Here is a 25,039-nt window from a genome sequence, read left to right on the forward strand (position 1 = left end):
CATCACTGAGGAACTGGGAGGCAAGACTTAAACCCAGTAAAACGCACAGCTCTCCATTTTGTAACATCCATGTACCTGTTTCCAGTTAAATATGAGACCTTCAGCTGTATAATCCCGGTCTTTGTAGTCCTTAAAAAATTCACAGCCTGCAAGAAAAGGAGATAATGAACAACAATTCAGCTAACTGGTATCTAACTAGTGAAGTGCCTGTGGGACTAGGAGTGCTGGCAGCCCCAGGCTCCAGAAATCCAAACCAATCAAAACTGCTGCCTGTGGGAAGAGAAGAGCAGTAATTCTCAGTACACTGTGCAGCAGGCCTCCAGCAACAACAGCCCAGGGCACTCAGCAGTACAGACACTCACACAGCAAAGGGCAAACTCCAAATGCAGCAAATGGGGAGCTTGAGGGACTGATTTAATTTTTTTCCTGAACAAAAGGTTTCAGCAAGGAACTATGTTTTGCAGGGCCTTGGACTTTAGCACAGATCTAAGGCATCAGCTTGACATGCTGAGTGAGAAGGAAGTACCAAAAGAAGGTGCTGGCAGAGCCCTGGGGAAAGCCAATTTTCACAGGGCATCTGCTGCAGGGAACAAGAGAGGGCTCTGTCAGACGTGGCTTGATTTCTCTCACATTTAAATCTTCTCTTTCAAACACGGGATTTACCCTATCTGAAGGAAGGGGGTACATAACCACTTCCAAGCTGCCCCCAAGCCCTTCCCTCCTGAAGTGTGTCCTTTGGCTCAGCTCTTCTCAACAACTATTTGAAGTCTTTGCTGCAAGCTGCAGTCACTTAGTCACAGCTGAGCAGCACCATTAGCACTGCAGCTGCCTGCAGGCTACAGAAAACACCTCTGCCACTGTGCTGTGCACACCTCAGCAGTGCCACAGAGCCCACACCACCCAGACACCCCTGTGTCAGGCACAGATATGGAGAGAGATTCCCACCCTGCAAGTCACAAGTAACTTCAGTGGAAAAAAAATTAAGGAAAGAATCTGTGCAAGGATAGGACTAATCCTCAAATATGCAGTCAGGACACAGTCTGCCCGTTGAGATTTAAGTCCAATTAAACAATGACTTCGTGCAAAGAATGGGGGATTATGGCATAAGTGTTGGCATCCACAAATACCAAAAGCTTCTACAGATACCCCATTTTAACTCAAGTCTTTCACTCCAGACAGTTCTTACTCTTCACTTGGTAAAATCTGTCTGGATGGCTGAGCCCAAAGAGTGGTGGTGAACAGAGTTAAATCCAGTTGCTATCTGGTCCCCAGGTTTTGTGGTATTCCCCCTGGCTCAGTACTGGGGCCTGTTTAATATATTAACTGATGATCTGTATGAGGGGACCAAGTGCACCCTCTGCAAGGAGTGGAGTCACCAGCCCTGGAGGTACTTAAAAGACAGGAAGATGTGGCACTCAGGGACACGGCTTAGTGGGGGACTGGGCAGCATTGAGTTAATGACTGGACTCTATGATCTCAAAGGTCTTTTCCAACCACAATTCTATGACTGTGTTTGGACACTGCCTTGCTCACCTAAGGCAAAAGGATCTCAGAATAACTTCAGAAACAAATTACAAAACAAAAATTCTTTCAGTGCAACCCTGGAAACATCAATAAGAATGTATCACAGCATTTGGCCAGTCACTAGAGGGGTTGCTGATCCTTAGATGTGTATGCCTTAGATTTAACAGAATGACAACATTCCCCCATGGACCAGCACTGCTGAAATCAGGCAACATCTGCAGGGAGTATTTGCAGTTTTATAAGGTTTATCTCTAGCGTGGCAGTGAAGAGCTGCTAAAAGAAAGCAGCTGTCCCAGAGGGCAGAAGAGGAAGGACCATCACTGAATAAGATTGCTTACCATATGCAGATCCTCATACAAAAACAACTCTGCAGCTTAACTCTATAGAGTCACTTCTTCATTCCTTACAGCCCTATAGAAGACCTGTGTGCACAGTCTTTGTCATGTTCCAAGTCTGGTGATGTGTGCAGCAACATGTATCTGTGCTATGTACTACAGAAAGCAGTAATACTCTTATTTCTGTACACTTTGGCAACCTGCATGGCAAACTTGATAAAAATCTTCATGCAGCCTCTCTGAATTGTCACTAATTTCTGTATAAAAGGAAATATACTTAAAAAAAATATTTAAGAGCAACAACTAGCAATCAAGGAAAAGTCTTGGTCTGGATCATCCACCAGAGTTTTCCTGGTTTTGCTTTTTTCTCCTCTCCCTTTCTTTGTGCAGTAGGGAGAAAGAAGAGTCTGCAGACAGACCTCAGCACAGCAGCCTCCCATCTGATCCTGTCGCCAAGCCTGACATCAGCAGGCAGCAGGAATATTCAGTTCATCTGTAAGAGTGTGAGTGACCCAGCAGTGGTTGCTAGGCACAGGGATGGATATAGCCAAGGAGACAGGCTGCAAAGGGCTGCCTCTGTTGAACACTGCAGGCTCAGGTGAACTGTTCTGCAAGCACTGAGGATTTCTTACAGTGGAGCTCTGGAACACTAGACTAGAAATTACCCTCAAGAATTGGGTCTTTACATAACAAAGAACAAGATATGTATTTTGCATCAAGTAGTAGTTTAGAGTTGCAGAGATGTCAAAGGCCATCTTAACCAGCTCCACCTCTGGGAGTTTTCCTCTGTGCTTGAATTAATAAGGACTGCTGGGAAATTATTTTGCCACCTCAAAGAGTGCCTCATGCTGACTCACTGCCAGAGCATCCAGGTTCATTGCACTGTTCTCAGCTTTAAAGGAGTTTTTCTCCAGAAGAAACATAGGAAACATTCAGCAAGTCATGGTCATTTACATATACACACCCAGAGTAATTTCCCAGTGCCCAGAAACAGATTGTCACCTGTCCCTTGTGAATCCCTCTGGACATCATTCCTGTACCTGGATATGGGATGGAGAGAAGTGTGAAATCAGCATAACGTTGAGCTTTGTCCACCTTCTCAGAAGACGTCACACTGCACAGAACAAACGGAGAACAGCAGATATTTACAGAGTGTTTTTTGCACAGACACCAGCACCCAAAAATCCACCTGTTGCATCTCCCTGGGCTATGACTTGACTCAGCTGTGAGCAGGGGCAGAACTTACTCAACACATCCACATAAATAGGTACAGCCCAAAATCACTAAGGCTTTTCTCTAAGATAAGTAGGAGAAACGGCTCCCTCTGTTCCTATGCACAGATGGCTCCTTTGCTGTCTCCCTTCTGAAGGGGTGACTGTCTCATTACTATAAGCTCTACAGGGAAAAAGCCACTCAGACTGCAGAAGACAGATGAAAGCAGCTATGTTGCCCATTGATACAGTTTTCTGTGGCCTAAAACCTTGGGGTTTTCTTTACAGCATCAACTAACCTATCCTGCTGTAGAATTCTTCCAGAAACTGCTCCCAGGATGCTGAGTGCACACCTGACAGCAATTCACATGTAAGGGCTACACTATCTGCAAACCAAAGCCTGCAAAAAAGCAAAAGAACCCAGACTCACTTCAAGCCAAATTTCACCTTCTTGTTTTCCACCATCAGGTCACAGATGTATCGGACAGACAGGTATCGAAGCAGCTTGATGTCGTGCCCTCTGACCTTGTCAAACAGCTGGGAGTCTGCATTTCTGCAAGACAGAATGAGGCAAGCAAGGTGAGCATGGAAGACTGACCAAGCTGAGTCTGATTCTTCCAGCTGAGCCACAGTTCTTCCCTGAACCACTTCTAGCCATAAGCAGCACAGCATGAGCCAAGTCAGACTCTGTAAACTGACACTGCAAGCTTTGTGCTCATGGTCCCTTCCCACATCTCACTCCGTTCTGGAACAAACACATAAGATACAACACAATTTCTACAGCCTGGAGATGTACTTTTAGGTGAAGTAAATACAGCCACGCCCTTCAAATGCATTTTTAATGGGTCTACATATTCCTGTGTCCAGCCCTTCCTCTGAAAATAGATTAGCAAGCTTCAGCCAGCCATTAATACTCAAGACTCTTTTCCAAAAGCAAGGAAAGTAAGACCCTGAGCCTCCTGATGGGTCTCAAGCCTGTGCTCAAAACCCAAACTAGAAAAGAGCAGAACTGAATGGCTGAGCCAGTCAGCAAACTCCCTTTTCCTCATCCCAAACATGCATACAAACCTAAACGCAGAGTCTTCCTCAGAAATGTCTTCTGCATCTGCCCAAGCATCATCAGAACCTCCTGCAAGAAAGGCATTCAGAAGTGAAGCTTTTGTGAACCAACTTGATCCTCAATCTGATAAGATATGTATACAAACAAAAAGGTCATGGCTTAATGCCTTCTCTTGACACCTAAGTGTGGTTCCCCATTATGCCTCTTCCTGAAAATCTTGTTTTCTAATGTAGCCCACACTTTCCTTGTCATTGCAAAGTACCTGGGCAGGTCAAACCCATGACTGACAGCCAGAGGACACCTCAAAAATGATATGCAGTGTTTTTTTAAGCCAAGCTTCAGCTCTCACACTATAGATACCCATTACTCCCCTAAGAGCTTTCCCTGGAGTCCAGTGTATCTCACCATTAGCAGCATTGATTCCCAATGATTAGTCAAGCAACAGCAAGTTGTAATCCTCTTTCCTCCATTATTCCCATCCCCAGTGTTTGGGAATTGTTCCCCTGAATCCTTTGGGATGCCTTTATTTGCCTATATATTTCCTGTAACTCACTCTTCAACCGCAAGCTCTTTCATCACTGAGGTTCTTTCGAGCTGTGGCACTGTCCTGTACACAGTGCTTGGAAATGGACATGAAGTTTCATTCTTTGCTCTGTTATGCTAAGCCTGACACAAGCAGCCCATGCTAGAGCTCCCACTGGTTTTGGGAAGAGCTTGGCCTCATGTGTAGCTCTCTGTCCCAGCACTGACCAGCCTTACCATGCAGACAGTGACAAATGGCTCCTCACTCACCAGAGAAGATGTAGTTGTAGCCAGTGCGCCCATAGAGCTCTCCCCAGCCAGCCAGTGTTGCTGATCTGCAAATATGCTGGAGAAAGATTTTTTTATTAATCACACAGGCTCCATGAGTCCTTCCCTTATCATGCCTCATTGCTGTCAGGTTACATAGAAAGGGTTGGTATCTACAGCTATCACCTCTCAGCTGTCTGCTCTGCAACCCTGGTCCATACTGAGTTCTCCAAACACAGCAAACTCCCAAGTGCCTTCATCTGTAGCTAGTTTTTAAATCATATTTTCATCTCCAGTTCTCCAATGCATTAATACAGTCAGTTCCTGCCAAGTTTGCAACACATGCTCTGTTAATACCCTGCTTGAGCCTTATTTCCACATTCTTCTGGATGAGATTATGGATGGTCTCAAGATGACTCTGGGCAGTTCACTCCTGCAAAAAGGTCAGCAGATGCACCCCACAATGGCTTCAGTCAAGACAGATTAAAATTGTCACAGGTATGATTTTGCTATTCATAGAGTGTTTCTAAATTCAACTGAGAAAACTGAATTAAGCTACTTAAATTCTAAATGAGACTATTCCTACACGGCTTCAACACAGTTTAAGTAATTCACATAAAAATGAATCTAATTTCACTTTCTTACAGATCCCCTTGCAGACAAGCCCACACATTCATAAGACCATTTATGCAATCTTGCTTCCCAAGGGAACAGACAAAGGAAACTTCTCTGGAGAGAGGAAAGTTACTCAAAGAGAGCTGCTGGGAAGAGTAAGGGACAAACAGGGACAATAATTATCTTTCCCCTCTGAAATGCCAAATATCATAAGGACTTCAGAAGGGATGTATATAAGAGAAAAAAAAAGTTAGTCCTTTTGTGCAAGGCTCATGATTCGGTGAGGGAGAAGAGCCTGAAGTGCCTACAGACAACTTATGCAGCCTAGACAGCAAATGCTACCTGCTACTACAGACTGCCTGCTTGTACCTAAGCACAGATTTTTACACCATTTGGAAAAGTGACAAGTGACTGAAGGCGTGGCTGCACAGCTCAAATGGCAGAGAGAAAGGTCATTTTCTCAGTAAAGACAGGCAACTCATGAAACTTTACCTTTCCCTTGTACAGAATGACTGGGCAAACAAAGCGTCCTCTACACCTGGCCATCTTACTCCGGTTGATGAGGTCCTGCAGTTTGCCAACCTGCACAGTGCTCTCATACCTAGTGGGCAGAAATTCAGGTCAGTACACAGAGCATCTTCTTACACATCTTTCAGCAAAGCCACCACAGAAACCCTGGGCTGCAATCCCATCCCTTTCCCTAGAAGTCAGCTCTGAAGTTAGTAAGCATGAAAACACTTTGAGAATTGCTTCTGCTGCTGTACAACACATTTGGACACTTTTCTGGCTCCTTTTCTTGATTTGAAAGACTGGTGCACAGTACGTGATGGCACCATCAGGAACTGGCAAACATGAGCACCACCAGTAGGGTCTGCCACAGACTAACATGTGGATTACTAGGGAAGGACAGTCAGTGACTACAAAAATACATGTTTTGTTTCCCCTGCTATTACCTTTCCATTCAGAAGCAGCTCAGCACTACCATCACAGTGAATTCACTATCAGAGGGATAGTTTTGCAAGAAAAAAAGAAATATAATAGAAAATCAAATCTTGAACACTCCATGATCCTCAAGCATTTGTGTTGCGAGGTAATTAAACAATTAAATCAGCTAGTGGGTTGAGCAGGGTACTTGAGATTAATGTCAGGTGCATCTGCAGAGATACATTTTGTTTGGTTTTCTTGAAGTTAAAATAGAATTGTGTTTCATATTGGGAGACATTTTGGAAACATGTTAAAATTGCTCCAGTTTGTCTAAGTATCAGCCCACATTTGACAGGAATCCAAACTCCTTTCTGAACTACACAGACCTCAAAGGGGAACTGTCAACGTAAAGAGGACTAGAGCTGGAATTGGAGAAGCATCCAGAGTGATGTATTAGAAACAAGGTTAAGTCTGGACATACAAAACTGCATGGCTATGCACCTGGAGATGGTTAACAAGAATTTCCAGTTAGCCTTTCCAGTAATGGAACACAGTAGAAGAGGCAGATGAACTGCCTGATCTCTGGATGTTAATACTTTATCAACATGGTAAATCTGAAAAAGGGGAAAAATAAGATCATGGGAAATTCCCTAGAGGTGTAGAAGTACCAGCATTACTGTGCAGAGCACAGACTCTCAGCTGAGATAAAGCATCTGATTCAAGTGACCCACCCCTGCCTGAAGAGGCACAGGAAGATGAGTTGGAGAGTCTATGCTGCAAGAGAAACCACCAGGGTCAGATGGAAAGAGCAGATGAAGATGAGCAGATGCACAGCAATATGTGCATCAGGGTGAAGGGGAGTACAATGGAGGAAGAGAACTCAAACACAAAGGACAACACTGGCCTAAGAACAAATTAATACCTTTATAATGGAGTTAATGAAAGTTGCTAAACTTCAGAATCACTTAGAGTGTGGAGCAATGTACCAGCAGCTGCCATTCTGGGAAGGATTAAAAAAAATAACCTATTATTAAAATGGAAATCAATCTGTTTATGGAAAATATTATACAAGGTGGTGCCAGTAAAAGCAGGGAAACAGAAAACATGACTTCCAAGCACTTTTTTTTTTTTAATAGAAGGATTTGGTTCTCAGAATTCATAGTGGTGGTTCAAGTTTTTTCATGTTTTTCTGCATACGTAATTATTTTGCTATTCAGCTCCAAAGACCTTTGACATACACCAGAATTTAAAGAAAAAAACCCTAAGCTGATCTTCTTTAAACAATGTGAACATGAGGGTGCTAATTGGAAAGGCAGGAAAATGTGAGCAAGTGTGAAAAGAGATGACTTCACATATAATTCCCAACACCAAACTATTTTGAAACTCAAAAGATTCTGAGGCACAGATTTGGTTGTGGGGCTGTTTTTAAATGAATGCATGCAATTAAGAGAGATTCCTGCACTCTGCTCCAGTTCTCTTTATGTTTCCTTTGCAAAAGCAAATACAGAGGGAAACAAAAACTTAAATGCAGTGTTACCAAAATAGCTCCATGGCACTGCTTCCAAGTCCAGAAGATGAGAGTTAGCAAAACTGAAATACCCAAAAGACCAGAAATTATAAGAGAAGCACCACTCTGGGAGCTGAGACAAGACAACAGGTCACACTCACTGCATTTCCCTGGAGAGGTTTCTGCAGCACCTGCAAATGAGTGTGAGCAGCTTGGCAGGAGCCCCGGACACGGAGTGAGCAGGAAGCCCTGCACCCTGCTGGGGACATGGAAGGACAAGCCCCTCTCCCAGGCACACCACCCCTGTTCCTTGGGAAGCCTGCACACACACTGGAGAGATCCATCTGCCATCAGTCATGGCTGTGCTACAAATAAGGCTCTCAGATCTCCTCTCAATAACCACCCTCAGTAATGCAAGAGATGAACATGGTAAAATAAACACAGTTGTATCAAGACTCCTGTAGCAAGGGGGAAGCTGCTCTGAAGAACAGGTGTAATGCTTTTACAGGATTAGTGATTAAATGCAGCATAAATAGGAGTAAAATCTAAAGCAAAAGGTTCAAAACACACAGAATTCCTCCTGCACCTGCCTGGATTTCAGAGTACTGTTAGCAAACTTTGATCAAGCAAAGTCCTTTCTTCCCCCAGCTGCCCAGCTACAGAATGAACTGATTTGGGTTAAAAAGTATCAATTTTTTGCTTTTTCCTCACATGGCTCCAGAAGCAGCTGTACTGACAGAAATGATGGTACAGCAAAGAGTTTGTACATGTGAAAACTTCTTCCAAAGCACCTCACTATTCTAGAGTTGAGAAGCTTCAAGTAGATCTTACCAGCTGATTGAAAACATTACAAAGATAAAAACAGAAGCCTTTGAGGCCAGGTTGGATGGGGCCCTCAGCAATCTGATCTAGTAGAAGTTATCCCTGCCCATGGCAGTAGGGATTGGAACTGGATGATCTTTAAGATCCTTTCCAACTCAAACCATTCTACGGTTCCACAAGAGGCAGCCAAAGAGACTCAGTCCCAGATGGAGTGCTCTGCTCACTGGAAGAGGTTCTTTCATAACACAAGAAGTGCAATGGTCTCTATTTCATAATTATTCCATAGGAGTAAAATGATTAAACTAAAACCTGAATTTGTCTAAAAATTACTTGGCAGCTTTTACAAAAATCATCATGCTGAAATCAGGAAGTGTAGTCTGGTTTTGTGACTCTCTTTCAGACAGTAAATCAAAACTCACCAATAATCAGTATAAATACAGTTAATTGTCACTGCTGGCTTGCAAAGGTCACAGAAGAAAATGGGGTACCAAGTGTAGGTACTCTTGTTTTGAATACTTGTCAGAAAAATTAAGCATCCTTTCCTCTTGCAAGAGCAGGAAAAGCAGAAGCACTCAGTTTCTCTTCCCTAAAGCTTCCCCTAGTTACACTTAACAGCTTCAAACTTCAGTTTCCTATTTTTTGCAGCAAGGGGTTTAATCTTTTCTAGTCTCATCCAACTGTTAGGCAGAAGCTCTCCCACCTGGCAGTCAGTTGTGGCTGGTTTCCAAAGACCCCCTCCTACAGCACCCAGCCTACGTGTCAGCATGGCAGCTGATGGTTTTCCTTCCTCAGGCAAAGCAGCTGGACATGTGAGAAGGACTTGTTGACCCTCCTTTTGAACACATCACTCTTGTCATGGACACACAGTCAAGACTGCAAAACTGCATTATGTTTTGTTGAAGGAAAAGGTAAAAGTGACAGGCTGTGGTTGGAGCTGGAAGCAGCAGCTCGTACTCAGCCAGAAGCGAGACCAACGTGATCCTGAGCTTGTGGGTCAAAGTCCAGAGATGTGTTGGCTCAGATGTGCACCAAACTGAACAAGTGTTTCCCATTAGCTCACTAAAGCTCAGTGCCCACTGACCTGTTCACCATGGCGGGGAGAGACAAAATAATCTGGAACCTGGTCTGGAATGACAGAAATATCTGTCTAGACTGTCTCGTCTGCCTAGCCCCTATCAGCCAGCCCCCTGCCCCGAGATGATTTGCAGACTAAAATTTCCCACATCAGAGGCCTTGCTGCAGACCACAGGTACTTCATCAAGGCGAGGAGAGCATCACACAGGCTTGCTCACAACCTTGAGCCTTCGGGCAAGCTGCAACACAACAATCACCAGGAGCCAAGGCTGCGCTCAGGTTTGCTCCAGGGCCACATGCAGCGGAGCTGGTGCTGCCCTGGAGCATCCCCGTTTCCTTCTCAGCCCCCGAGTAACAGGTTCAGCTTGGCAGCTTTCCCCAGGGCGGCCCAAGAGCCCTGGGAGGAGCCCCACGGGAGCCCCGGCAGGCAGCGAGGGGAGTCCCGGGAGCGGCTGACACCACCGGCTATAATTAGCACAGCGCAGCCCGCAGGGCTTCCCCCGGCCGGCGGGAGCCTCGGAGCGCCGGGCGCGGAAGCTCCCTGGGACAACAACTCCGCCGGGCGTCACTGCCCGGGACGGGACACGGGAACCGGGGGCCTTACGAGTCACGGCTGGCGCCGGCGTCGCGCTCTAGCAGGACGATGTGCCGCGGATAGTGGGCGCAGACCTCGCCGTGCACGTTGGGGATCACGCTGTAGCGATAATCGCGGCCGAAGAGCTCCAGGCACCGCCGCTCGATCCGCTCCACCTGCGCAGAGCCACCGCTCAATGCCCGCCGCGCCGCTCCCCGCTCCCCGCGCCCCCCGAGCCCCGGTGCCCTCACCTTGGCAGCGGCGACACCGCCGCCGTCCTTGGCGCGGTACTGTGCCCGGGAGAACTCCAGCAGCAGCTCGGCCAGGGAGCGGTCCCCGGAGCCCGCCGGGGGGCAGCCGCGGGCCGCCGCCGCCGCCATGCCCGCGCCGCTCACCGCCGCCTCGGGCCCATCGTCCCGCCCGCCGCTTCCGCCCGCCCGCGACGCGCCCCTTCCGCCCGCTCCCGGCGTCATCGGGGCGCGCCGCGCTCCGCCCCGGGGTACCGAGTCCCGCTCCGGGGGTACCGGGGTCTGCTGCGGCCCCGCGTTTACACCCGCAGCGAGACGCGGCAAACGCTGTCAGGCCTCACCGAGTGGGTCCGACCGTGGCGTTGGCGGGCGCGCCAGGGCGCTGCCCTAAAGAAAGAATCCCGAAACGGGTTTTAATTAAAGAAGCCCCTCCCGCAGTGTGGTCGCACGCACTGAGCCCGTGGCAGAGGAGCTGTGGGGTGAGCGGTATCGCTGCCCAGACACGGCTGAGGGCGGCACTGGCTCGCGTGCCTGGGCAGTGTCACGGAGCCAGCCCGGGCTGTGCGTGCCGAGGGTGACGGGCACTGCCCGTGCCCAGCCGGAGGCACACGGCTCCTTGGCTCTTGCAGGGGAATAAAATGTGTTTTTCATCTGCATTTGTCTGATTTGCAAATCAGCTGCGAATCTTCACAAACATTTAATGACAGCCGAGTTCAACTGCGGCTAGCGCGGTGCATCTCGTTGCCTGAGGATGAAACTGGCCCGACATGGTTTGGTCTCTGCTGTGTTTGGGACAGCTGTGAGGGTGACGGGGCGGTGGCAGGATTTCGCACGGGCACCTGCCGGCATACAAGTGCTGACAGCCTGTGTGACACTTCTGGCATAGCTGTTTACCCCAGCCCAGCCATCCACCACACCTAGCCTGGCGCACGCGGTGCACCCCAGCCCTGCCACCACATCTGAGCTGGCACAGCCGTGTACCTGGCCTCGCTCTGTCAGAGATTTTGGGTCGACTCCTGCTGTCCCAGAGGGGTTGCAGCCACAGTGGTGGCACCTTACTGGCTCCGTCCCCGCCAGGAGGGTGGGGAAGGTTTGCTGCCCGTCCGGGGGGCTACGCCGGCACCCCGTGGGCCTCCCCCGGACTCGTGAAGGGTGCGGGAGGATGGACGCGCTCCCTGCGGGCGCACTCCGGCCAAAGGCAGCCACGCGGGCACCTTCCAGCAGTTATCGGAGCTATGCCCCGGCGCTACCCCGGGCGGGATCGGTCGGGGGAACGGTCCTGCCGGACCAGGGGAGAGGAATGGGCCCGGTGCCCCGGACCGAGTCAAGCCGAGTAGATGCGAGACAAACCGAGACGAGCCCGTCGCTCAGCCGAGCCCGAGGCGAGCGCAGCAGAAGGCGGCGGAGCGGTCCGATCCCCGGGGGGCGGGCTCGGGGGGTCTCGGCTCGGCTCGGGCTCGGCTGGGCTCTGGCTGGGCTGGGCTGGACGGGGCTGGACGGGTTCTAGCCCGGGCTCGGCTGGGCTCGGCTCCGCAGTGGCGGGGGGGCGCACGGCCGCGCGCGCGCGGCGGGAGCGCGCGGGGCGCAGAGGCGGCAGCCAAGATGGCGGCGCGGGTGTCGCAGGGCCCGGCAGCCCGCGGGCGCTCTTAGGCCGCGGGCCCCCCGCCCCGCCGACCCCGGGCGGGCTCCCCGCCGCCCCGGCCCCTCCCGCCCTCCGGCAGCGGCGGCCGGCAGGATGCTGCCCTCGCAGGAAGCCTCCAAGCTGTACCATGACAACTACGTGCGGAACTCGCGCGCCATCGGCGTGCTCTGGGCCATCTTCACCATCTGCTTCGCCATCATCAACGTGGTGGTCTTCATCCAGCCCTACTGGGTGGGCGACAGCGTTAACACGCCCAAGCCCGGGTACTTCGGGCTGTTCCACTACTGCGTGGGCAGCGGGCTGGCGGGCCGGGAGCTGTCGTGCCGTGGCTCCTTCACCGACTTCAGCACCATCCCCTCGGGCGCCTTCCAGGCGGCCGCGTTCTTCGTGCTGCTCTCCATGGTGCTGACGCTGGGCTGCATCACCTGCTTCGCCCTGTTCTTCTTCTGCAACACCGCCACCGTCTACAAGATCTGCGCCTGGATGCAGCTGCTGGCAGGTACACACCGGCACCGGGCACCACCGGCACCGGGAACACCGGCCTGCCCCGGGCCTGGCGGCGGGGAGGGGTGGGGAGAATGTGGGCAGCGCTGAGCGTGCGGCACCCGCGGAACCCCCGGCAGTGGGAGTGGGGTCCCTGGCTACAGGGAACAGCAAGGTTGCTCAAGGAAGCTGGGCTGAGTCCAAGCACTGCAGGGCCGTGGATCCAGGAGCCAGCCCCACAGTTTCTTGGGACACCCAGGCCAGGTGCTAGTGCTGACAGATGAGCACCCGTTTGGGACACTGGCACCGAGGGCTCCCTGGTATCCCCTGGCCACAGGGAACACAAGGGCTGCTCCAGAAGGCTGGGCTGGGTACAGGTACTGTGTGTCCATAGGGCATCCCAGCCAGGAGCTGGCCTTAAGATGTCCCAGGCCTTCCTGGGACAAACAGGCCGGACACTGGCACTGACAGAGCACCACAAACAGGTGCTGGCTCTAGGCACTGGCTCCTGGGTCTCCCCAGGCAGAGGTTGGCCACAGGGAACATTGGGATCATTCAAGGAAGCTGGACAGGTACAAATGTTGTAGGGCCATGGGTCTTCTCAGCCAAGAAATGTCCTCAGGACACTCCGGGGCTTCCTGGGACATCCAGACCAGGCACTGGCACCAGGAATGGTCACACCTGCTTGGGGCACTGGAGCCTGGGATTCCCCAGGCAAGGTCTGACCCCAGGGAAACATAAGGTTCCCTGGGACACAGCCAGAGAGCTGGATCAGGGACTCATGTCAGGTGACCCCAGAACAGGTACCGACCCTGGGACACCTGGGCTGTCTGGACAGTCTGGACCCTCAGGGTATCCTGGGCTAGGGACTCACCTTGGGGCACTTCAGTACACTCCAGTCAAGGACCAGCATTGGGACACCCTACAACATGGCCTAGGACACACTGGATCAGCCCCTTGAATCCCTGGGGATTCAGACACCCCAGCACACTCCATATCAAGGACTAGTCTCCCATCAACCCCAGAGATGTGGGATTGTCCCCAAGAGATAGTCATTTTAGAGGAATACTCAGCCCCCAAAGGGATCCCACCACTGGAAGAAGCCCATGCATGGATCTCCCATCCCTGTAAAAGCACCCTTCAGCTCCCCCTTACAGCCATATTGTACCCAGGCCCCCTCTCCTGCATCATGAAAGGGCTATGAGGACAGGCCTCTCCTGGCTCTCTCCAGTGCTTCCCACAGAGGCACACCATACATCTCCCCAGACATGACCACTCAAGCCCAGTAATTAACCCGCCCCAGTCGTGATCCTGTCTATAGATCCTCCTTAGGTCCCTCCACAAATGAAACCCCACTGTAGATGTACCCCAAGACTGTCACAGACTCACTCCTCAAAGTGACACTGTACAATAACTCAGACCTTTCCTCAGAAGGGGACCTGATGCCTATATTGATAGGGATCCCAAGTATCCCCCTATGCACAGGCTTCCAAAGTGTCCTCACACAGGGTCTGTCCTTTTGGGAGAAAGATCTTGAGGAATGATCTTGAACTTCCCTTGTAGCAACACCCTTCACTTCCTTCTCTGCACAGTTTTACAGGTGTGGACAAACACTTACTCTCCCCTGCATACTAAGTGTGAATAGACCTTGAGCTTCCACTGGAAGGACCTACAGTGCCCCTTATTCCTAATGAAAGGACCCCATTCATCCCCTCTGTGAGAAGAGCCCCAGTCCTTGATGTGGAAGGATACAGCCCCTCTGTGTGAGGACCTTTCAGCTAGCCCAGCTCTTTCCCTTGCAGCTGGCTTGGGCTGGAAAGCCTGACCTCCCCTCACCCAGATCCAGACCTGGAGCTGCCTTGGCTTATCAGGAAATTCCCTCATCTTTAATTTTCCCTGTCCTGAAGATTTATCAGTTTAAAGCAAGCTCAGAGCCCAAATCCTACCGATTGTCGGCAGCTTAATCAAGTGGCGTGGAGTGCCCAGCTGCTACTGCTGCACAGGGAGCTGTGTGGCAGAGGGCACTGCACTGGAGGCAGCTCTGGGTGGTCTCCCCAGTGCCTCCTGTCCTGTCCTGGCTCAGGTTTGGGTGGCCATGACAGCACTTTGCTGTTGTCACCCCTTCACCTTGCCTTGGGACTTGTCCTTGGTCACACTTTGCACCTTGTAATTACACATGTTGCTGACAACTGCACTTGTAAGAACCCTGAGTGCTCAGCTCAGTGGGGCTATGGGCTGGCTGTTCTGGCCCCAGCCAGGCCAGGTTGGCTTGGAGCTCTCCCAGGACAGCATGGCTCCATGGCTTCTCTGTTGGGGAAAGTCCAAGGCACCATTAAGAGACTGGCCCTCCACCCTACCCTGAGACAGGACAGCCTGAGAGAGCTGCTGTCCTACAGGACAGGCTGATGTTCCTGTCAGAGAGGGCCTGGATGCAGAGGTGGTGGTGTGGTGTGTCTCAGCAAGAGAGGCTTGTCTGGCTGGGTCAGGCGTTCCCTGGGAATGTCTGAGGCAGCCACAGGTGGATGTGTTACCTTGTGCATGGAGAACGAGCTGCCATGACCTATAGAGAGAGTACCATAGGCCAGATCTTACTGCAGGGACATAGCCTGATACAGGCTCTGGCACATCATGGTGGCAAACTTCAGAGATTCACCTGGCTGGGAGGTTGGAGGATTCTGTCAGAGCAGAGAGTTTGTAGGAGCAGAGAAGGAAACGAAATTCCTCCTGCCTCAGTGAGGGTTTGGCTGAAGAAGGACTTGCACTACAACAGCAGAAGCAACTGTGAGGCACAAAGTCTCTTGGTCTCACTGGTGAAGGCCAGGTGAGGCAGGTGATGGGCAGAGAGATGGAGCAGAGGTGTCCCCACCCCACCCCTGTGGGATGGCAGGTGCAGAGTAACAGGCTGCTGATTGTGGGCATGGATGGGCTCTTCAGAGGAGAAAAACCAAGTGCAGGAGTGTGGGAGAGGAGGATGAGGAATTCAGGATCTCTTTCAAAAAATCAAAAAACCAACAAACTTAAAATCATCGATGTCTAATTAGTGGACAACAATCAAGGCAGGGTTTAATTAGAGCCTGACAGAAAGCTCCAGCTCAAAAGCCACTGCCCCCCTTGGAGGAAACTGGATCTAATTAAGAGGAAAGACTCTGCTTTATCGCAAATTGAAATGTGGCCATCTGCCCTGTTCAAAATCCCAGTAACGCAAAACTGGAGATTTTGCTAAATCCTTCTGTTATAAAACCAGAGATGGGCCCTTAACATGAGCATGTCAACAACTGTATGACTGACAGCATCTGATGCCACCCCACTACTCCAAATTAGCAGAGGAGCACCTTCAGAAAGCTCCATGGGATGATGCTTGAAGAGAAATGGGCTGTGAGGGTGATCCCCCTTGGGATTTGTCTGCAGGAAATCAGAGCATAGGAATACCACCACCAGACCATCCAGGAGCCTGAGCATTTCCTCTGATTCCCCAATACTCTGCTGTAGCATAAGACACACCCACCCTGTGAGTTAACTCCGAGCTTTGAACAAAGTTGTCCTGGTGCCCAGCACTAATGCTCCTCAAGACAGCCCAGCCAGCTCTGAGTGACACTGCATCCATGTGCCTCCCATCAGGATGATTACCCTCAGTGGTACCCAGGGTTGCTTCCAGAGGGTCTTTAGTTTTGTACTTAGAGTCCATTGAGGGTCAAAAGAGGCAGCCAGCTGAGCACACCATCCTGCTTGCATGGAAGAATTGGCTGGCCACATTTCAAGGTGTTTCCCTGTGTTCCAGGTCCAGCAGTCAGTGTGATGAGACCTTCACACTCCCTCCCTTAGGGATACACAACACACATGCCTTCCCACCTGGGGTCATGCTCTTGGCCTTAGGGCTGGGCTTTTTCCTTATCGGTGGCATTTTGGCATTGATTGTGCCATGTCCAGCCACCCTTCCTGATGAAGAATTTGGTGATACATATCCATCTGAACTCTCTTCTTTGGGAGACTCCCTTCAGAGCTACACTCACCTCTTGGATGGGCCCTTCCAAGGCCTGAGAGCAGAGGCAGCTCCCTAAGCAGGGCTTCTTCTTCTGCACGTCAGCTGTGTTTGCTACAGTCTCAGAGGGGATCCCTTGCATGGCATGGTTTTGGTGTACCCATGGAGAGGAGTAATGAGGGAATTGTTGCCAGCTGCTGGGCTGAGCATGGTGGGGCTGTGTGGTGGTGTGGCCTCAGCCCCAGGATCTGGCCTGGGTGAGTGCTAAAGCCCCAAGACCCTCCCTGGTTCTGGCAGCAATGCAGTGGCTCTGCTGAACCACATCAGGACAGGCTCATCTTCCTGACTGTGACTTGCTGGAGACCCAAGTCCTTTCAGAGACTTTGAGGTTTCAAAATACTGTTTTCATGGATATAAAAGTCATTCATTGAAATTCTTAATGAAAAAATATGGGGCAGATACCACTGCTGCAAACCAGCTTGGAGTGTAACTGGGACAGCTGCTGAGCATGAGACTGCCCAGGGAGGTTGTGGGGTTTCTGTCTCTGGAGTCATTCAAAACCCATCTGGACACGTTCCTGTATCACCTGCTCTAGGTCACCCTTGGCAAGAGGGTTGGAAGGGACAGAGGTCCCTTCCAGCCTTAACTATCCTGTGACTCTGCAGTTTATCCTCAGGCCCTTTCTCTGTCAAAGGGAGAAGTATTGCCCATATACAAACCACTTCCACCTGCTGACCTTGCAGCAAAAATAACAACACTGCTAAACCCCTCAGCATTTGCTGAATTACTGTCTTCTGGACCCCCAAAAAAGCTTTCCTGAAGATTCCCCTCTTCCCCCCCTACCACTCAGAGGTCTTGCAGAGGGGGCAGGAGCAGGGCTGCAGCCCATCCCTCGCATCCGTGCAGCGCCGTGTGCGCGGCAGCGTAGCCCTCCCGTGGCGGCTCTCAATGTGCCTGGCTACGCGCGAGGAGGGGCTGAGCCGCTCGTGTCCTGGAGCTTACATCCCTGAACTGTTGTTCCAGATAAAGTAACTGTCAGTTCTGATTCATACAAACTCATAACTCTATTTTGAATCCTGCTGATTTTTTGGCACAAAAGCAGCCTGTGGAGCAAAACGCCGTAAGGGAGCTCGTGTCTGTGTAAATGGCCGGTGCTCGCCGTCCAGAGCACGCGGCCCTAAGTGTTGATTTATTTTTGAGCGATTTCAGTTCTTAGGGGGAGGAGGGGGGACTGTGTTTGTCCCCTTTCCTTTTGGTACTCAGCTCTCAGGAGGTTTTCTGGTGAGAAGCAGCCACTCTAGACCCCAACAGCACAGCCCAGCCCCTGTTCCCCAGGGCTTTTGGATGTGCTGTCCCCACACCAGTTTAAAAAGCCCTTTCTGGACCCAGTGATTGCTGGTTTCCCCCCATTACCTCACATCTCCCCGTTTGTGTGTTCTGTGGTGGTGTGATGCTCTGGGGGAGGTCACATCTCAGCTGCAGGGCATGTCCTGAGCTCCTTCCACCCATGGCAGGCAGAAGCAGTAAAAGCCAGTTTTCATTCACACCTGCAGACTAAGATAGACAGAAAAAGTAATACAGAAAATCAGATTTTAATCCTGCAGGCACAGCTGCTCAGGAGAGGGGCAGTGGTACTCAGCAAACATGGGGGTTACTCAGACAGTGCAAATTAGCTAAATGCACCTTGTACCAGGAGATGTTGTCCTGCCAGGAGGAGCCTCCTCTTTCTGCTCAAATCTTGCTCTAGTGTTGCAGCCTGAGTCATAACATTGCATTCCCTTTGATTAATTTATTTTGTGAGGATATCAAAAGCCCTTGAGATGCCCATGTTGTTTCTAATGGACCTTGACAAGGGAGCACTGAGGAGTGAGAAGCCATGAACCATCTGTAAAGCCAAGAAATGCCAGCTTTATGGGGTCAGAGCCCCAGCCCCAGCAGGATCTCATCCCTCTGCATGCACCCTGTCCCACTGATCACTGAAATGCCTGCTCTCAAAACTGTCTTTACAATTGGAAAAACTCTAGGGAAGGGAGTTGTAGCCCAGGGCCCAGGGGCAGGATGGCAGCTATGGGGTGTGACAGATCAGCCAGCCATTCTTGGTGCCACTGACAGTGAGGACTGGCACCACATGCTCAGAAGAACAGGAATTAAAAAGCAAAATGGACAGGAGTTGGGTTATTTTTTCCTCTTTAATAGTGGCTCTCCATAGGAGTCATCACCTGTGTTTTTCTTGTGGTTGCGAGGCATAGAAATTTGCTATTTTAAACAAAACCCAAGGTTTTCCTGCAGGTCTGCAAGAGGTCTTGGGGCATTTGGAGGTAGGTGCTGGCAGAATGGTGCCAGAGGGATGGGCAGGCAGAGCTCCTGACCCTGCATCCCTCAGACCTGTTGGAGAAGCCAGCCCCGAGGCCTGTGGACTGTGTGGGCATCCCCTCCTCGTTCTTGCTCTGCTTTTCAAAGTCACTCCTTGCTGCAGGCACGGGAAGGTGTTTCCAGGACACTGGGTGGCCTGGGGAGTGCAGAAAAGGGAATTGTTTGTGACAGAGCAGAGGACTCAGCTTGCTGCTGGGGACACGTGGGGCAGATGGGAAGAGGAGAGCACTGAGCTGCTCTTCACCAGGAGAGCACCTGCCTTCAGTAGCTCAGCCACTTCCAGGGAGCTGTAGAGCAGTGAGGGGTTTTTGGGAAGAGGCCAGTCGCCCTCAGGCACAGGCATTTGGGTATGTGTGGTGACTTGGGCACACCTCTCCCCAGTAAATTTGTTGTTTAATTCTGTCAAATGGGCTGTGTGGGCATGGGCAGAGATCCTGCAACTGCTCGGTGGGACAGGGCATGGAATCCCTTTGCCCTGGTGCAGTACAGAGCAGCACACGGGGATGAGAGGGATCAGAACAAGCAGACACAGGCTGGAGCCAGGCAGTGCCCTGGCAGTGGCCATCACTGCACATCCTCCATGACTGTGCTGTCACAACCCACCACACAAGTGTCTCCCATACCTTTTCAGCCACCCTACTTTTGCCTTAAACCCTCTCTCTCCTGTCCTCCCTGAGTACCATGACATCGCTGCGTGTCCTGACATTTTTGGGACCTGCAGATGTCCTGGGAGACCCTCTCACCTGTGGTGTTTTCAGAGCAGTGAGCTCTTGGCAGGTTTCTGCTTTACCTGGGCAGCTGAACCCACCTTTACCCTGAATAATAGCTCAGGAATGCTCCAGGCACAGACCCAGGGGCTGCTGTTCTGCTCCTGTGAAGGACTGGCTGAGGGCTGTGCACAAAGGCTGGGAGCCTGCCCAAGCCCTTGCTGGTGTAGGTAAAATTGGTGCCTGACTTTTAAACTCATAATTGCCTACTGTCTTGGGCACAGCCCTGTTCTCCTTTGGGCCCAGAGTGGCTGTTGCTGAGGTCTGCTGCCCACCCAGGCAGCTGGAGCTGCTGCTTTCTGTGTTTTTCCCCAGCCTCACTGTGTACCTGTAGTCCTTTCCTCCTCCTCTGTGATTTCAGCAGATTTCTTATAACTGTGCCCATTTCCAGGCTGGGTTGTGCCAGCCTGAGCAGTGCTGTGGGGGTCAACCCACCCCTTGCTGGGGATTGTCACAGAGCACCTTAGCTTGTTTCACAGCTGCACTGCACTGGGAGCTCAGGGGATCCTAAAATCCTCTTAGCATCTCTGCTTTCACAGGAACAATTCCTGGCACAGGTCTGCTGCACCTGATCCCCTTTAATTCAGGCCCTCAGCTGAATTAATGCCATCCTATTCCAAGGTGCCCAGGTCAGCAGCAGGCCAGGCTGCTCCTCACCATTTACCATGCAGTGCACGGTGATGGTGCAGACTGTGTTTCCTTGCAGAGGGATGGTTTTGGGTTGGCCCAGTCCCAGACAGGCTGTGCTTGGCTGGGAGTCCCTGGTGACGATGTGCTGGAGCTTGGCTCTGGGGTGCTGGGGTGGCACCAGGGCTGTGCACTGCAGTAAATCAGCATGCAGGGCTTGCCACTGTCCACAGACACTTGTACCAAGGGGGCTTGCTATGTGTGTGGAGGAGTCAGAGACCAGGCAGCAGCTGCTGCATGACATTATGTGCCAGCATCCCTGTCCTTTCCTGGGTGCAGTGTGATGCCCTGCAGGCACTTACCTCCCTCCTGGGATTTCCCTTCCCCATAGAAAGCAGTGCAAAACTCATGCCAGCACCCAGAAAGCTCATGCCAGACCGCCAGCTGCCTGCCTGCAGGGTGTTTGCTGAAAGGGATGGAGAGAGAGCTTCTTACTGGTGTGGGCACAAACCTCTTGTTTCTTCCTTAACTCAGGGCAAAACTGCCTGCAGGGCACTACAGCCAACATCATTACTATTTTTAGCTTTTCCAGCTGATACAGGGTGAGGAGCTTTTGTACTTGCTCTAGTCAGAAAAAGTCACCTCCTTACCTTGATAGTCACAGGCTTTGCCTTGGCATTTCCATCCCTGTGTTCCCTGATGTCTCCTTGCTCAGCGCAGTGTGCTGGGTGGGGACCTGCTGGGAAGGTGACCCCTCTCCTCTGGGAGTGGTGCTTGCAGGCTGTGGGGTGCTCAGGTGTGGGGGCTCCTGGGGATGCCAGTCCTCTCCACAGGCAGCATCCCTGCCCACAGTGCACCGGTAGCTCCTGCCCACGTGCAGGGAGCTTGTAGTGATGAGGAAAGCCCGTGGGCAGCCACCGATCCCGTGGCTGATGCTGGTAGGAACCGAGAGCCTGAAGTCCCTATTTGTGCGTGGGCCGGGTTTGGGACAGCCAAAAACGCAGTCCTGGGGCTCCTGAGGCAGTGGTGGCTGTCACCTGCCACGTTGCCGGGCTGTCATGGGGCCAAGGTGGGCTGCCTGCCAGACATGGGCTGTACTTATGTACTGACTGGGGGGCTCAGCATGAGCACTGCCACTCCATAGTCTCTGATGCTTCCCCCTCCTCTCCCTCTTGCAGCGCTCTGCCTGGTGCTGGGCTGCATGATCTTTCCCGATGGCTGGGATGCAGAGACCATACGGGACATGTGTGGGGAGAAGACAGGGAAGTACTCCCTGGGCGACTGCTCTGTACGCTGGGCTTATATCCTGGCCATCATCGGCATCCTCAACGCCCTTATCCTCTCCTTCCTGGCCTTTGTTCTCGGCAACCGGCAGAATGACCTGCTGCACGAGGAGCTCAAGACAGAGAGCAAAGGTCAGCACCGTGCTGCTGGGGGGATCCTGGGGGGGAGCAGCCTGGGGAGGGGGTTTGGCCCCTTTGGCAGCCTGGCAAGGGTCCTGTTGGCTTAAATGTCACCTACAAGGCAAGCCAGGCTGGGCAGGGTGGGAGGGAGCTGCTGAGCCTCTGCTCTGCCTGACCTCTCTCTCTTCTGTTTCCACAGATTTTGTTGGCACTGCGGTAAGCCATGAGTGTCACTGTCCTGTCCCCTGTCCCTCTGTGGTGTCTCTGTGTTTGGTGTCTGTGTGGGATGGGATGGGATGGGATGGGATGGGAGACCCTGGCTGTGCAGGCAGCAGGGCTGGGGGCAGTGGGGAAGGGAGGCAGCAGAGACAGGGTGGCAGGGATGGGGACAGGCATATGCCTGGCACATGCAAGTAGCACGATGGTGCAGTAGGAGCAGCCCAAGTCCATCCCCAACCTGCTGTGCTTTCCCTGCAGAGGATATAAGGCCGACCATCCGCAGCAGGACCCTCTTCCCATGGCCGGCAGCCTGGGCACTCCCTCCCTGTCCTGCCCTTCATTTGCTGCCAGCGGCCACACAGCGTCCCGCGCCGCCCTCCGGGCCCCGGTGCCCGTGCCAGGGATGCGCCAGCCGCCCGCCGCATCCATGGCCACCTCCATGTCCACGCCGGCACCACCATCCCACGCACCCTGCCAGCTCCGTACCCACCGCTGCCTGCGGGCCGCCGCCGGGGGAGGATGCCTCAAACCCGCTTTGTTCAAGAACAGAATCCAGCTGCGGTTTTGTTTCAAGGAAAAAACAGTCTTGGAGTTTTTAACAGATTTCTACATCCCCAGGACTCCTGACCTGCTGCCTCCCACCCGAACGCGCACCCAGTGACGCCCCGTGCCGGCTGCTCCGGGTCCCGGACCCCTCCCCACTCCCATTTTGTACAGCTCCGTGATCCTGTCTCCACAACCAGGGGACCCGGTGGCCGAGATGGGGCCCAACCCCTACTTTTACATGTAAATTCATATTCTCTAAACAGGGTAAAGTGACTCGAGCCCCCTCTCCCCCCGCCCCGGGAGTCCAGCCCAGGACATGGTGTTTCCTGGTGCGTGGCTGGGGCCGCAGGCTGCTGCTCGCTCCCCTCAGCACGGGGACCGCAGGGGCCTCGCTGCTGCCGGCCGTGGGACACCCGACTCGCGCCGCCGTTGAATGTAAGCCCTGGTAAGTGGGAGCAGCTGAACATGCAAAATCCCCGGGCGGGCACAGGAGGACCCCCCCGCCAAGACCCCTCCCCGAGCCGGCCGCGGGCTGTTGCCAAACGCCTTCCCTCCCCATCCCCATACGGTGCTTTATCTCCACTGGTGACAGCAAGGCTTTCCCTGCCGCACGGCACGGCCGAGTGTACCTGAGCACTCCTGTACCCCCCCGGCCTCTTGGCTGTACCTCGCTGGCCCGCGGTGATGGCGTGCGGGGAGCCGGTGGCTGCTGCCCCGGGCAGCGCCGGCGGCCTCCGAGGCCCGCACACAGCACCCGAAAGCCGACACCCGGCACGGGTGGCTGCAGCCTGGCTGTGGCTCTGCTGGCCAGACCAGCGTGTGTGTGGGCTTCCCCTGGCCACAGGGGCTTGGGTCACCACAGCCCTCCAATGCAATAAAGTCCTCAGCACTGGCCGTGTCTCAGTGCGAGCAGCTGGGGCTCCTTGCAGGGCCCAGGGCAGGGCCCCCAGGGGCTTGTTGGCGCCCCGGCAGGGCTGGACCGAGACACTGGGCAAGGCCAGGGAACAGGCGAGTGGGAGCAGGGAGCAGAGTGGGACCACGGTCCTGGGATGGGGCCACGGAGCGTGGAGGCTGCTGGGGGACGGCAGTGAAGGGCTCTGCGGGACCCAGCGCCTCCGCAGGCACCGGGGCGGGCTGGAGCAGGTAAGTGGTGCCCTAAGGCCCTGCGGGGGGGTGGTGGGGGATGGAGCTGTGCCGAAGCACCATCTGGGAGCCAAGGCCACCCGGGATGGAGTGCGTGCCAGCACTCCTGCCAGTGCCCTCCGCCAGCCATGAGCCCAGCGGCGCCCACGTCCCTCTGACAGCTGCCCCCAGAACGAGGTCAACAGGAACTCGCAGCACCCGGGTCTTGCCAGCTTGAGAGTGCTGTTGCCAGATGAATTGGAAAAACAAACCAAGAAAATCAGTGGAGAAAGGAATACAGTAGCTGTAATATATCTGTATTTTAGTACAAAGTTTGATACAGTGTTTCACAAAACCTTATTGAAAAATATAATTCAAACCAGACGAGCTCGGAGCCCTGTGTTGTGGGGAGGGTTGGGATGGGTTCCTCCTGGCCATCACCAAAGGAGGTGGGAGGCCATAGGAGCCCCTGTGAGTGTCTTGAGCTGTGGTGGGGAGCCCACCCTGCAGCCTGTGGAGCTGAGCCTCCGCCCACATGGGCTGGCACACAAGGAGGGGCTCTGGCCAGAGGAAGACCCCAGAGAAAGGGTCTGTCCCACAGACAGAGCAGGGGGTGGAGCAGGATCCCATCCATCCCAAGGAGCCTTTGAACTCCCTTCTGCCCGTCCACAGTAGACGATGAGTCCTCTGTCAGCTCACTGACTAACACAGACTGATAGGAAAATCCATGAAATTAATCAAAAAACTCCTGAAATTCATCAAATTCCAGTGTCTTGATGGAAAAAAACTATATGGCCAGTCAGTTTAATGGCATGCTCTGGTAGAGGAGTGGGGAGAGCATTCCAGGCTGTGTGAGGGCAACACGGGGAGCTCTGGGACTTGCAGAGAGCTTTGGCCAGGTCTGGCTCCCCTGATGTGGGACACACTCACAGCCCAGGTGAGCCCTGCAGATGGCAGAAGAGCAGGGTTGGTGCTACCCACAGCTACTTTCAGGGAAGGAGTAGTGGATGTGGAGCCACCCTTTTGGGGGACACAAAGGGACATGAACCATGACAGATGCTGTCCCACAGTGTCAGGGGGAACATTCTCACATGTGAGGGCAGTTGAAGACCAGAAGCCGTGGGGACCTCAAACCAGCACTTGCAAACACACCTGGAAGGCCCCATGCCAGCCCATGTCAGGCTTCCTAAGGAAA

The 25,039-nt window shown here is 52.8% G+C and overlaps 2 protein-coding genes across 5 annotated transcripts in view; one reads left to right on the top strand and one right to left on the bottom strand.

Annotated features, from left to right (window-relative positions):
• The window catches only part of MTMR14 (myotubularin related protein 14), a 31,336-nt gene extending 20,413 nt beyond the window's left edge, over positions 1 to 10,923 (bottom strand). For all 4 annotated transcript variants that reach the window (XM_071439602.1, XM_071439600.1, XM_071439601.1 and 1 more), the window contains exons 1-8: positions 10,687 to 10,923; positions 10,466 to 10,611; positions 6,027 to 6,135; positions 4,923 to 4,998; positions 4,139 to 4,199; positions 3,501 to 3,623; positions 2,900 to 2,973; positions 76 to 146 (exon numbers count right to left, since the gene is read on the bottom strand). In XM_071439602.1, coding sequence (XP_071295703.1) covers positions 76 to 146; positions 2,900 to 2,973; positions 3,501 to 3,623; positions 4,139 to 4,199; positions 4,923 to 4,998; positions 6,027 to 6,135; positions 10,466 to 10,611; positions 10,687 to 10,908 — 882 coding nt within the window. In that variant the 5' untranslated portion in view covers positions 10,909 to 10,923. The remainder of the gene's footprint in view (positions 1 to 75; positions 147 to 2,899; positions 2,974 to 3,500; positions 3,624 to 4,138; positions 4,200 to 4,922; positions 4,999 to 6,026; positions 6,136 to 10,465; positions 10,612 to 10,686) is intronic.
• Positions 10,924 to 12,240: 1,317 nt separating this feature from the next.
• Positions 12,241 to 24,231, top strand: LHFPL4 (LHFPL tetraspan subfamily member 4). The gene is made up of 4 exons (XM_071439624.1): positions 12,241 to 12,824; positions 21,733 to 21,969; positions 22,157 to 22,173; positions 22,435 to 24,231. The coding sequence occupies exons 1-4, from the start codon at positions 12,419 to 12,421 to the stop codon at positions 22,441 to 22,443; spliced, it is 669 nt and encodes a 222-aa protein (XP_071295725.1). The 5' UTR covers positions 12,241 to 12,418; the 3' UTR covers positions 22,444 to 24,231.
• The last annotated feature ends 808 nt before the right edge of the window (positions 24,232 to 25,039 follow it).

Source organism: Agelaius tricolor, unplaced genomic scaffold (genome assembly GCF_023055355.1).
Source record: "Agelaius tricolor isolate 1412-34295 unplaced genomic scaffold, bAgeTri1.0.p SCAF_14, whole genome shotgun sequence".
Classification (NCBI taxonomy): Eukaryota; Metazoa; Chordata; class Aves; order Passeriformes; family Icteridae; genus Agelaius; species Agelaius tricolor.

Coding starts and splice junctions, on each gene's coding strand:
- LHFPL4 (XM_071439624.1), top strand. CDS start 12,419: ATGCTGCCCTCGCAGGAAGCCTCCAAGCTGTACCATGACAACTACGTG. Junction 12,825..21,732: donor CTGGATGCAGCTGCTGGCAG/GTACACACCGGC, acceptor TCCCTCTTGCAG/CGCTCTGCCTGGTGCTGGGC.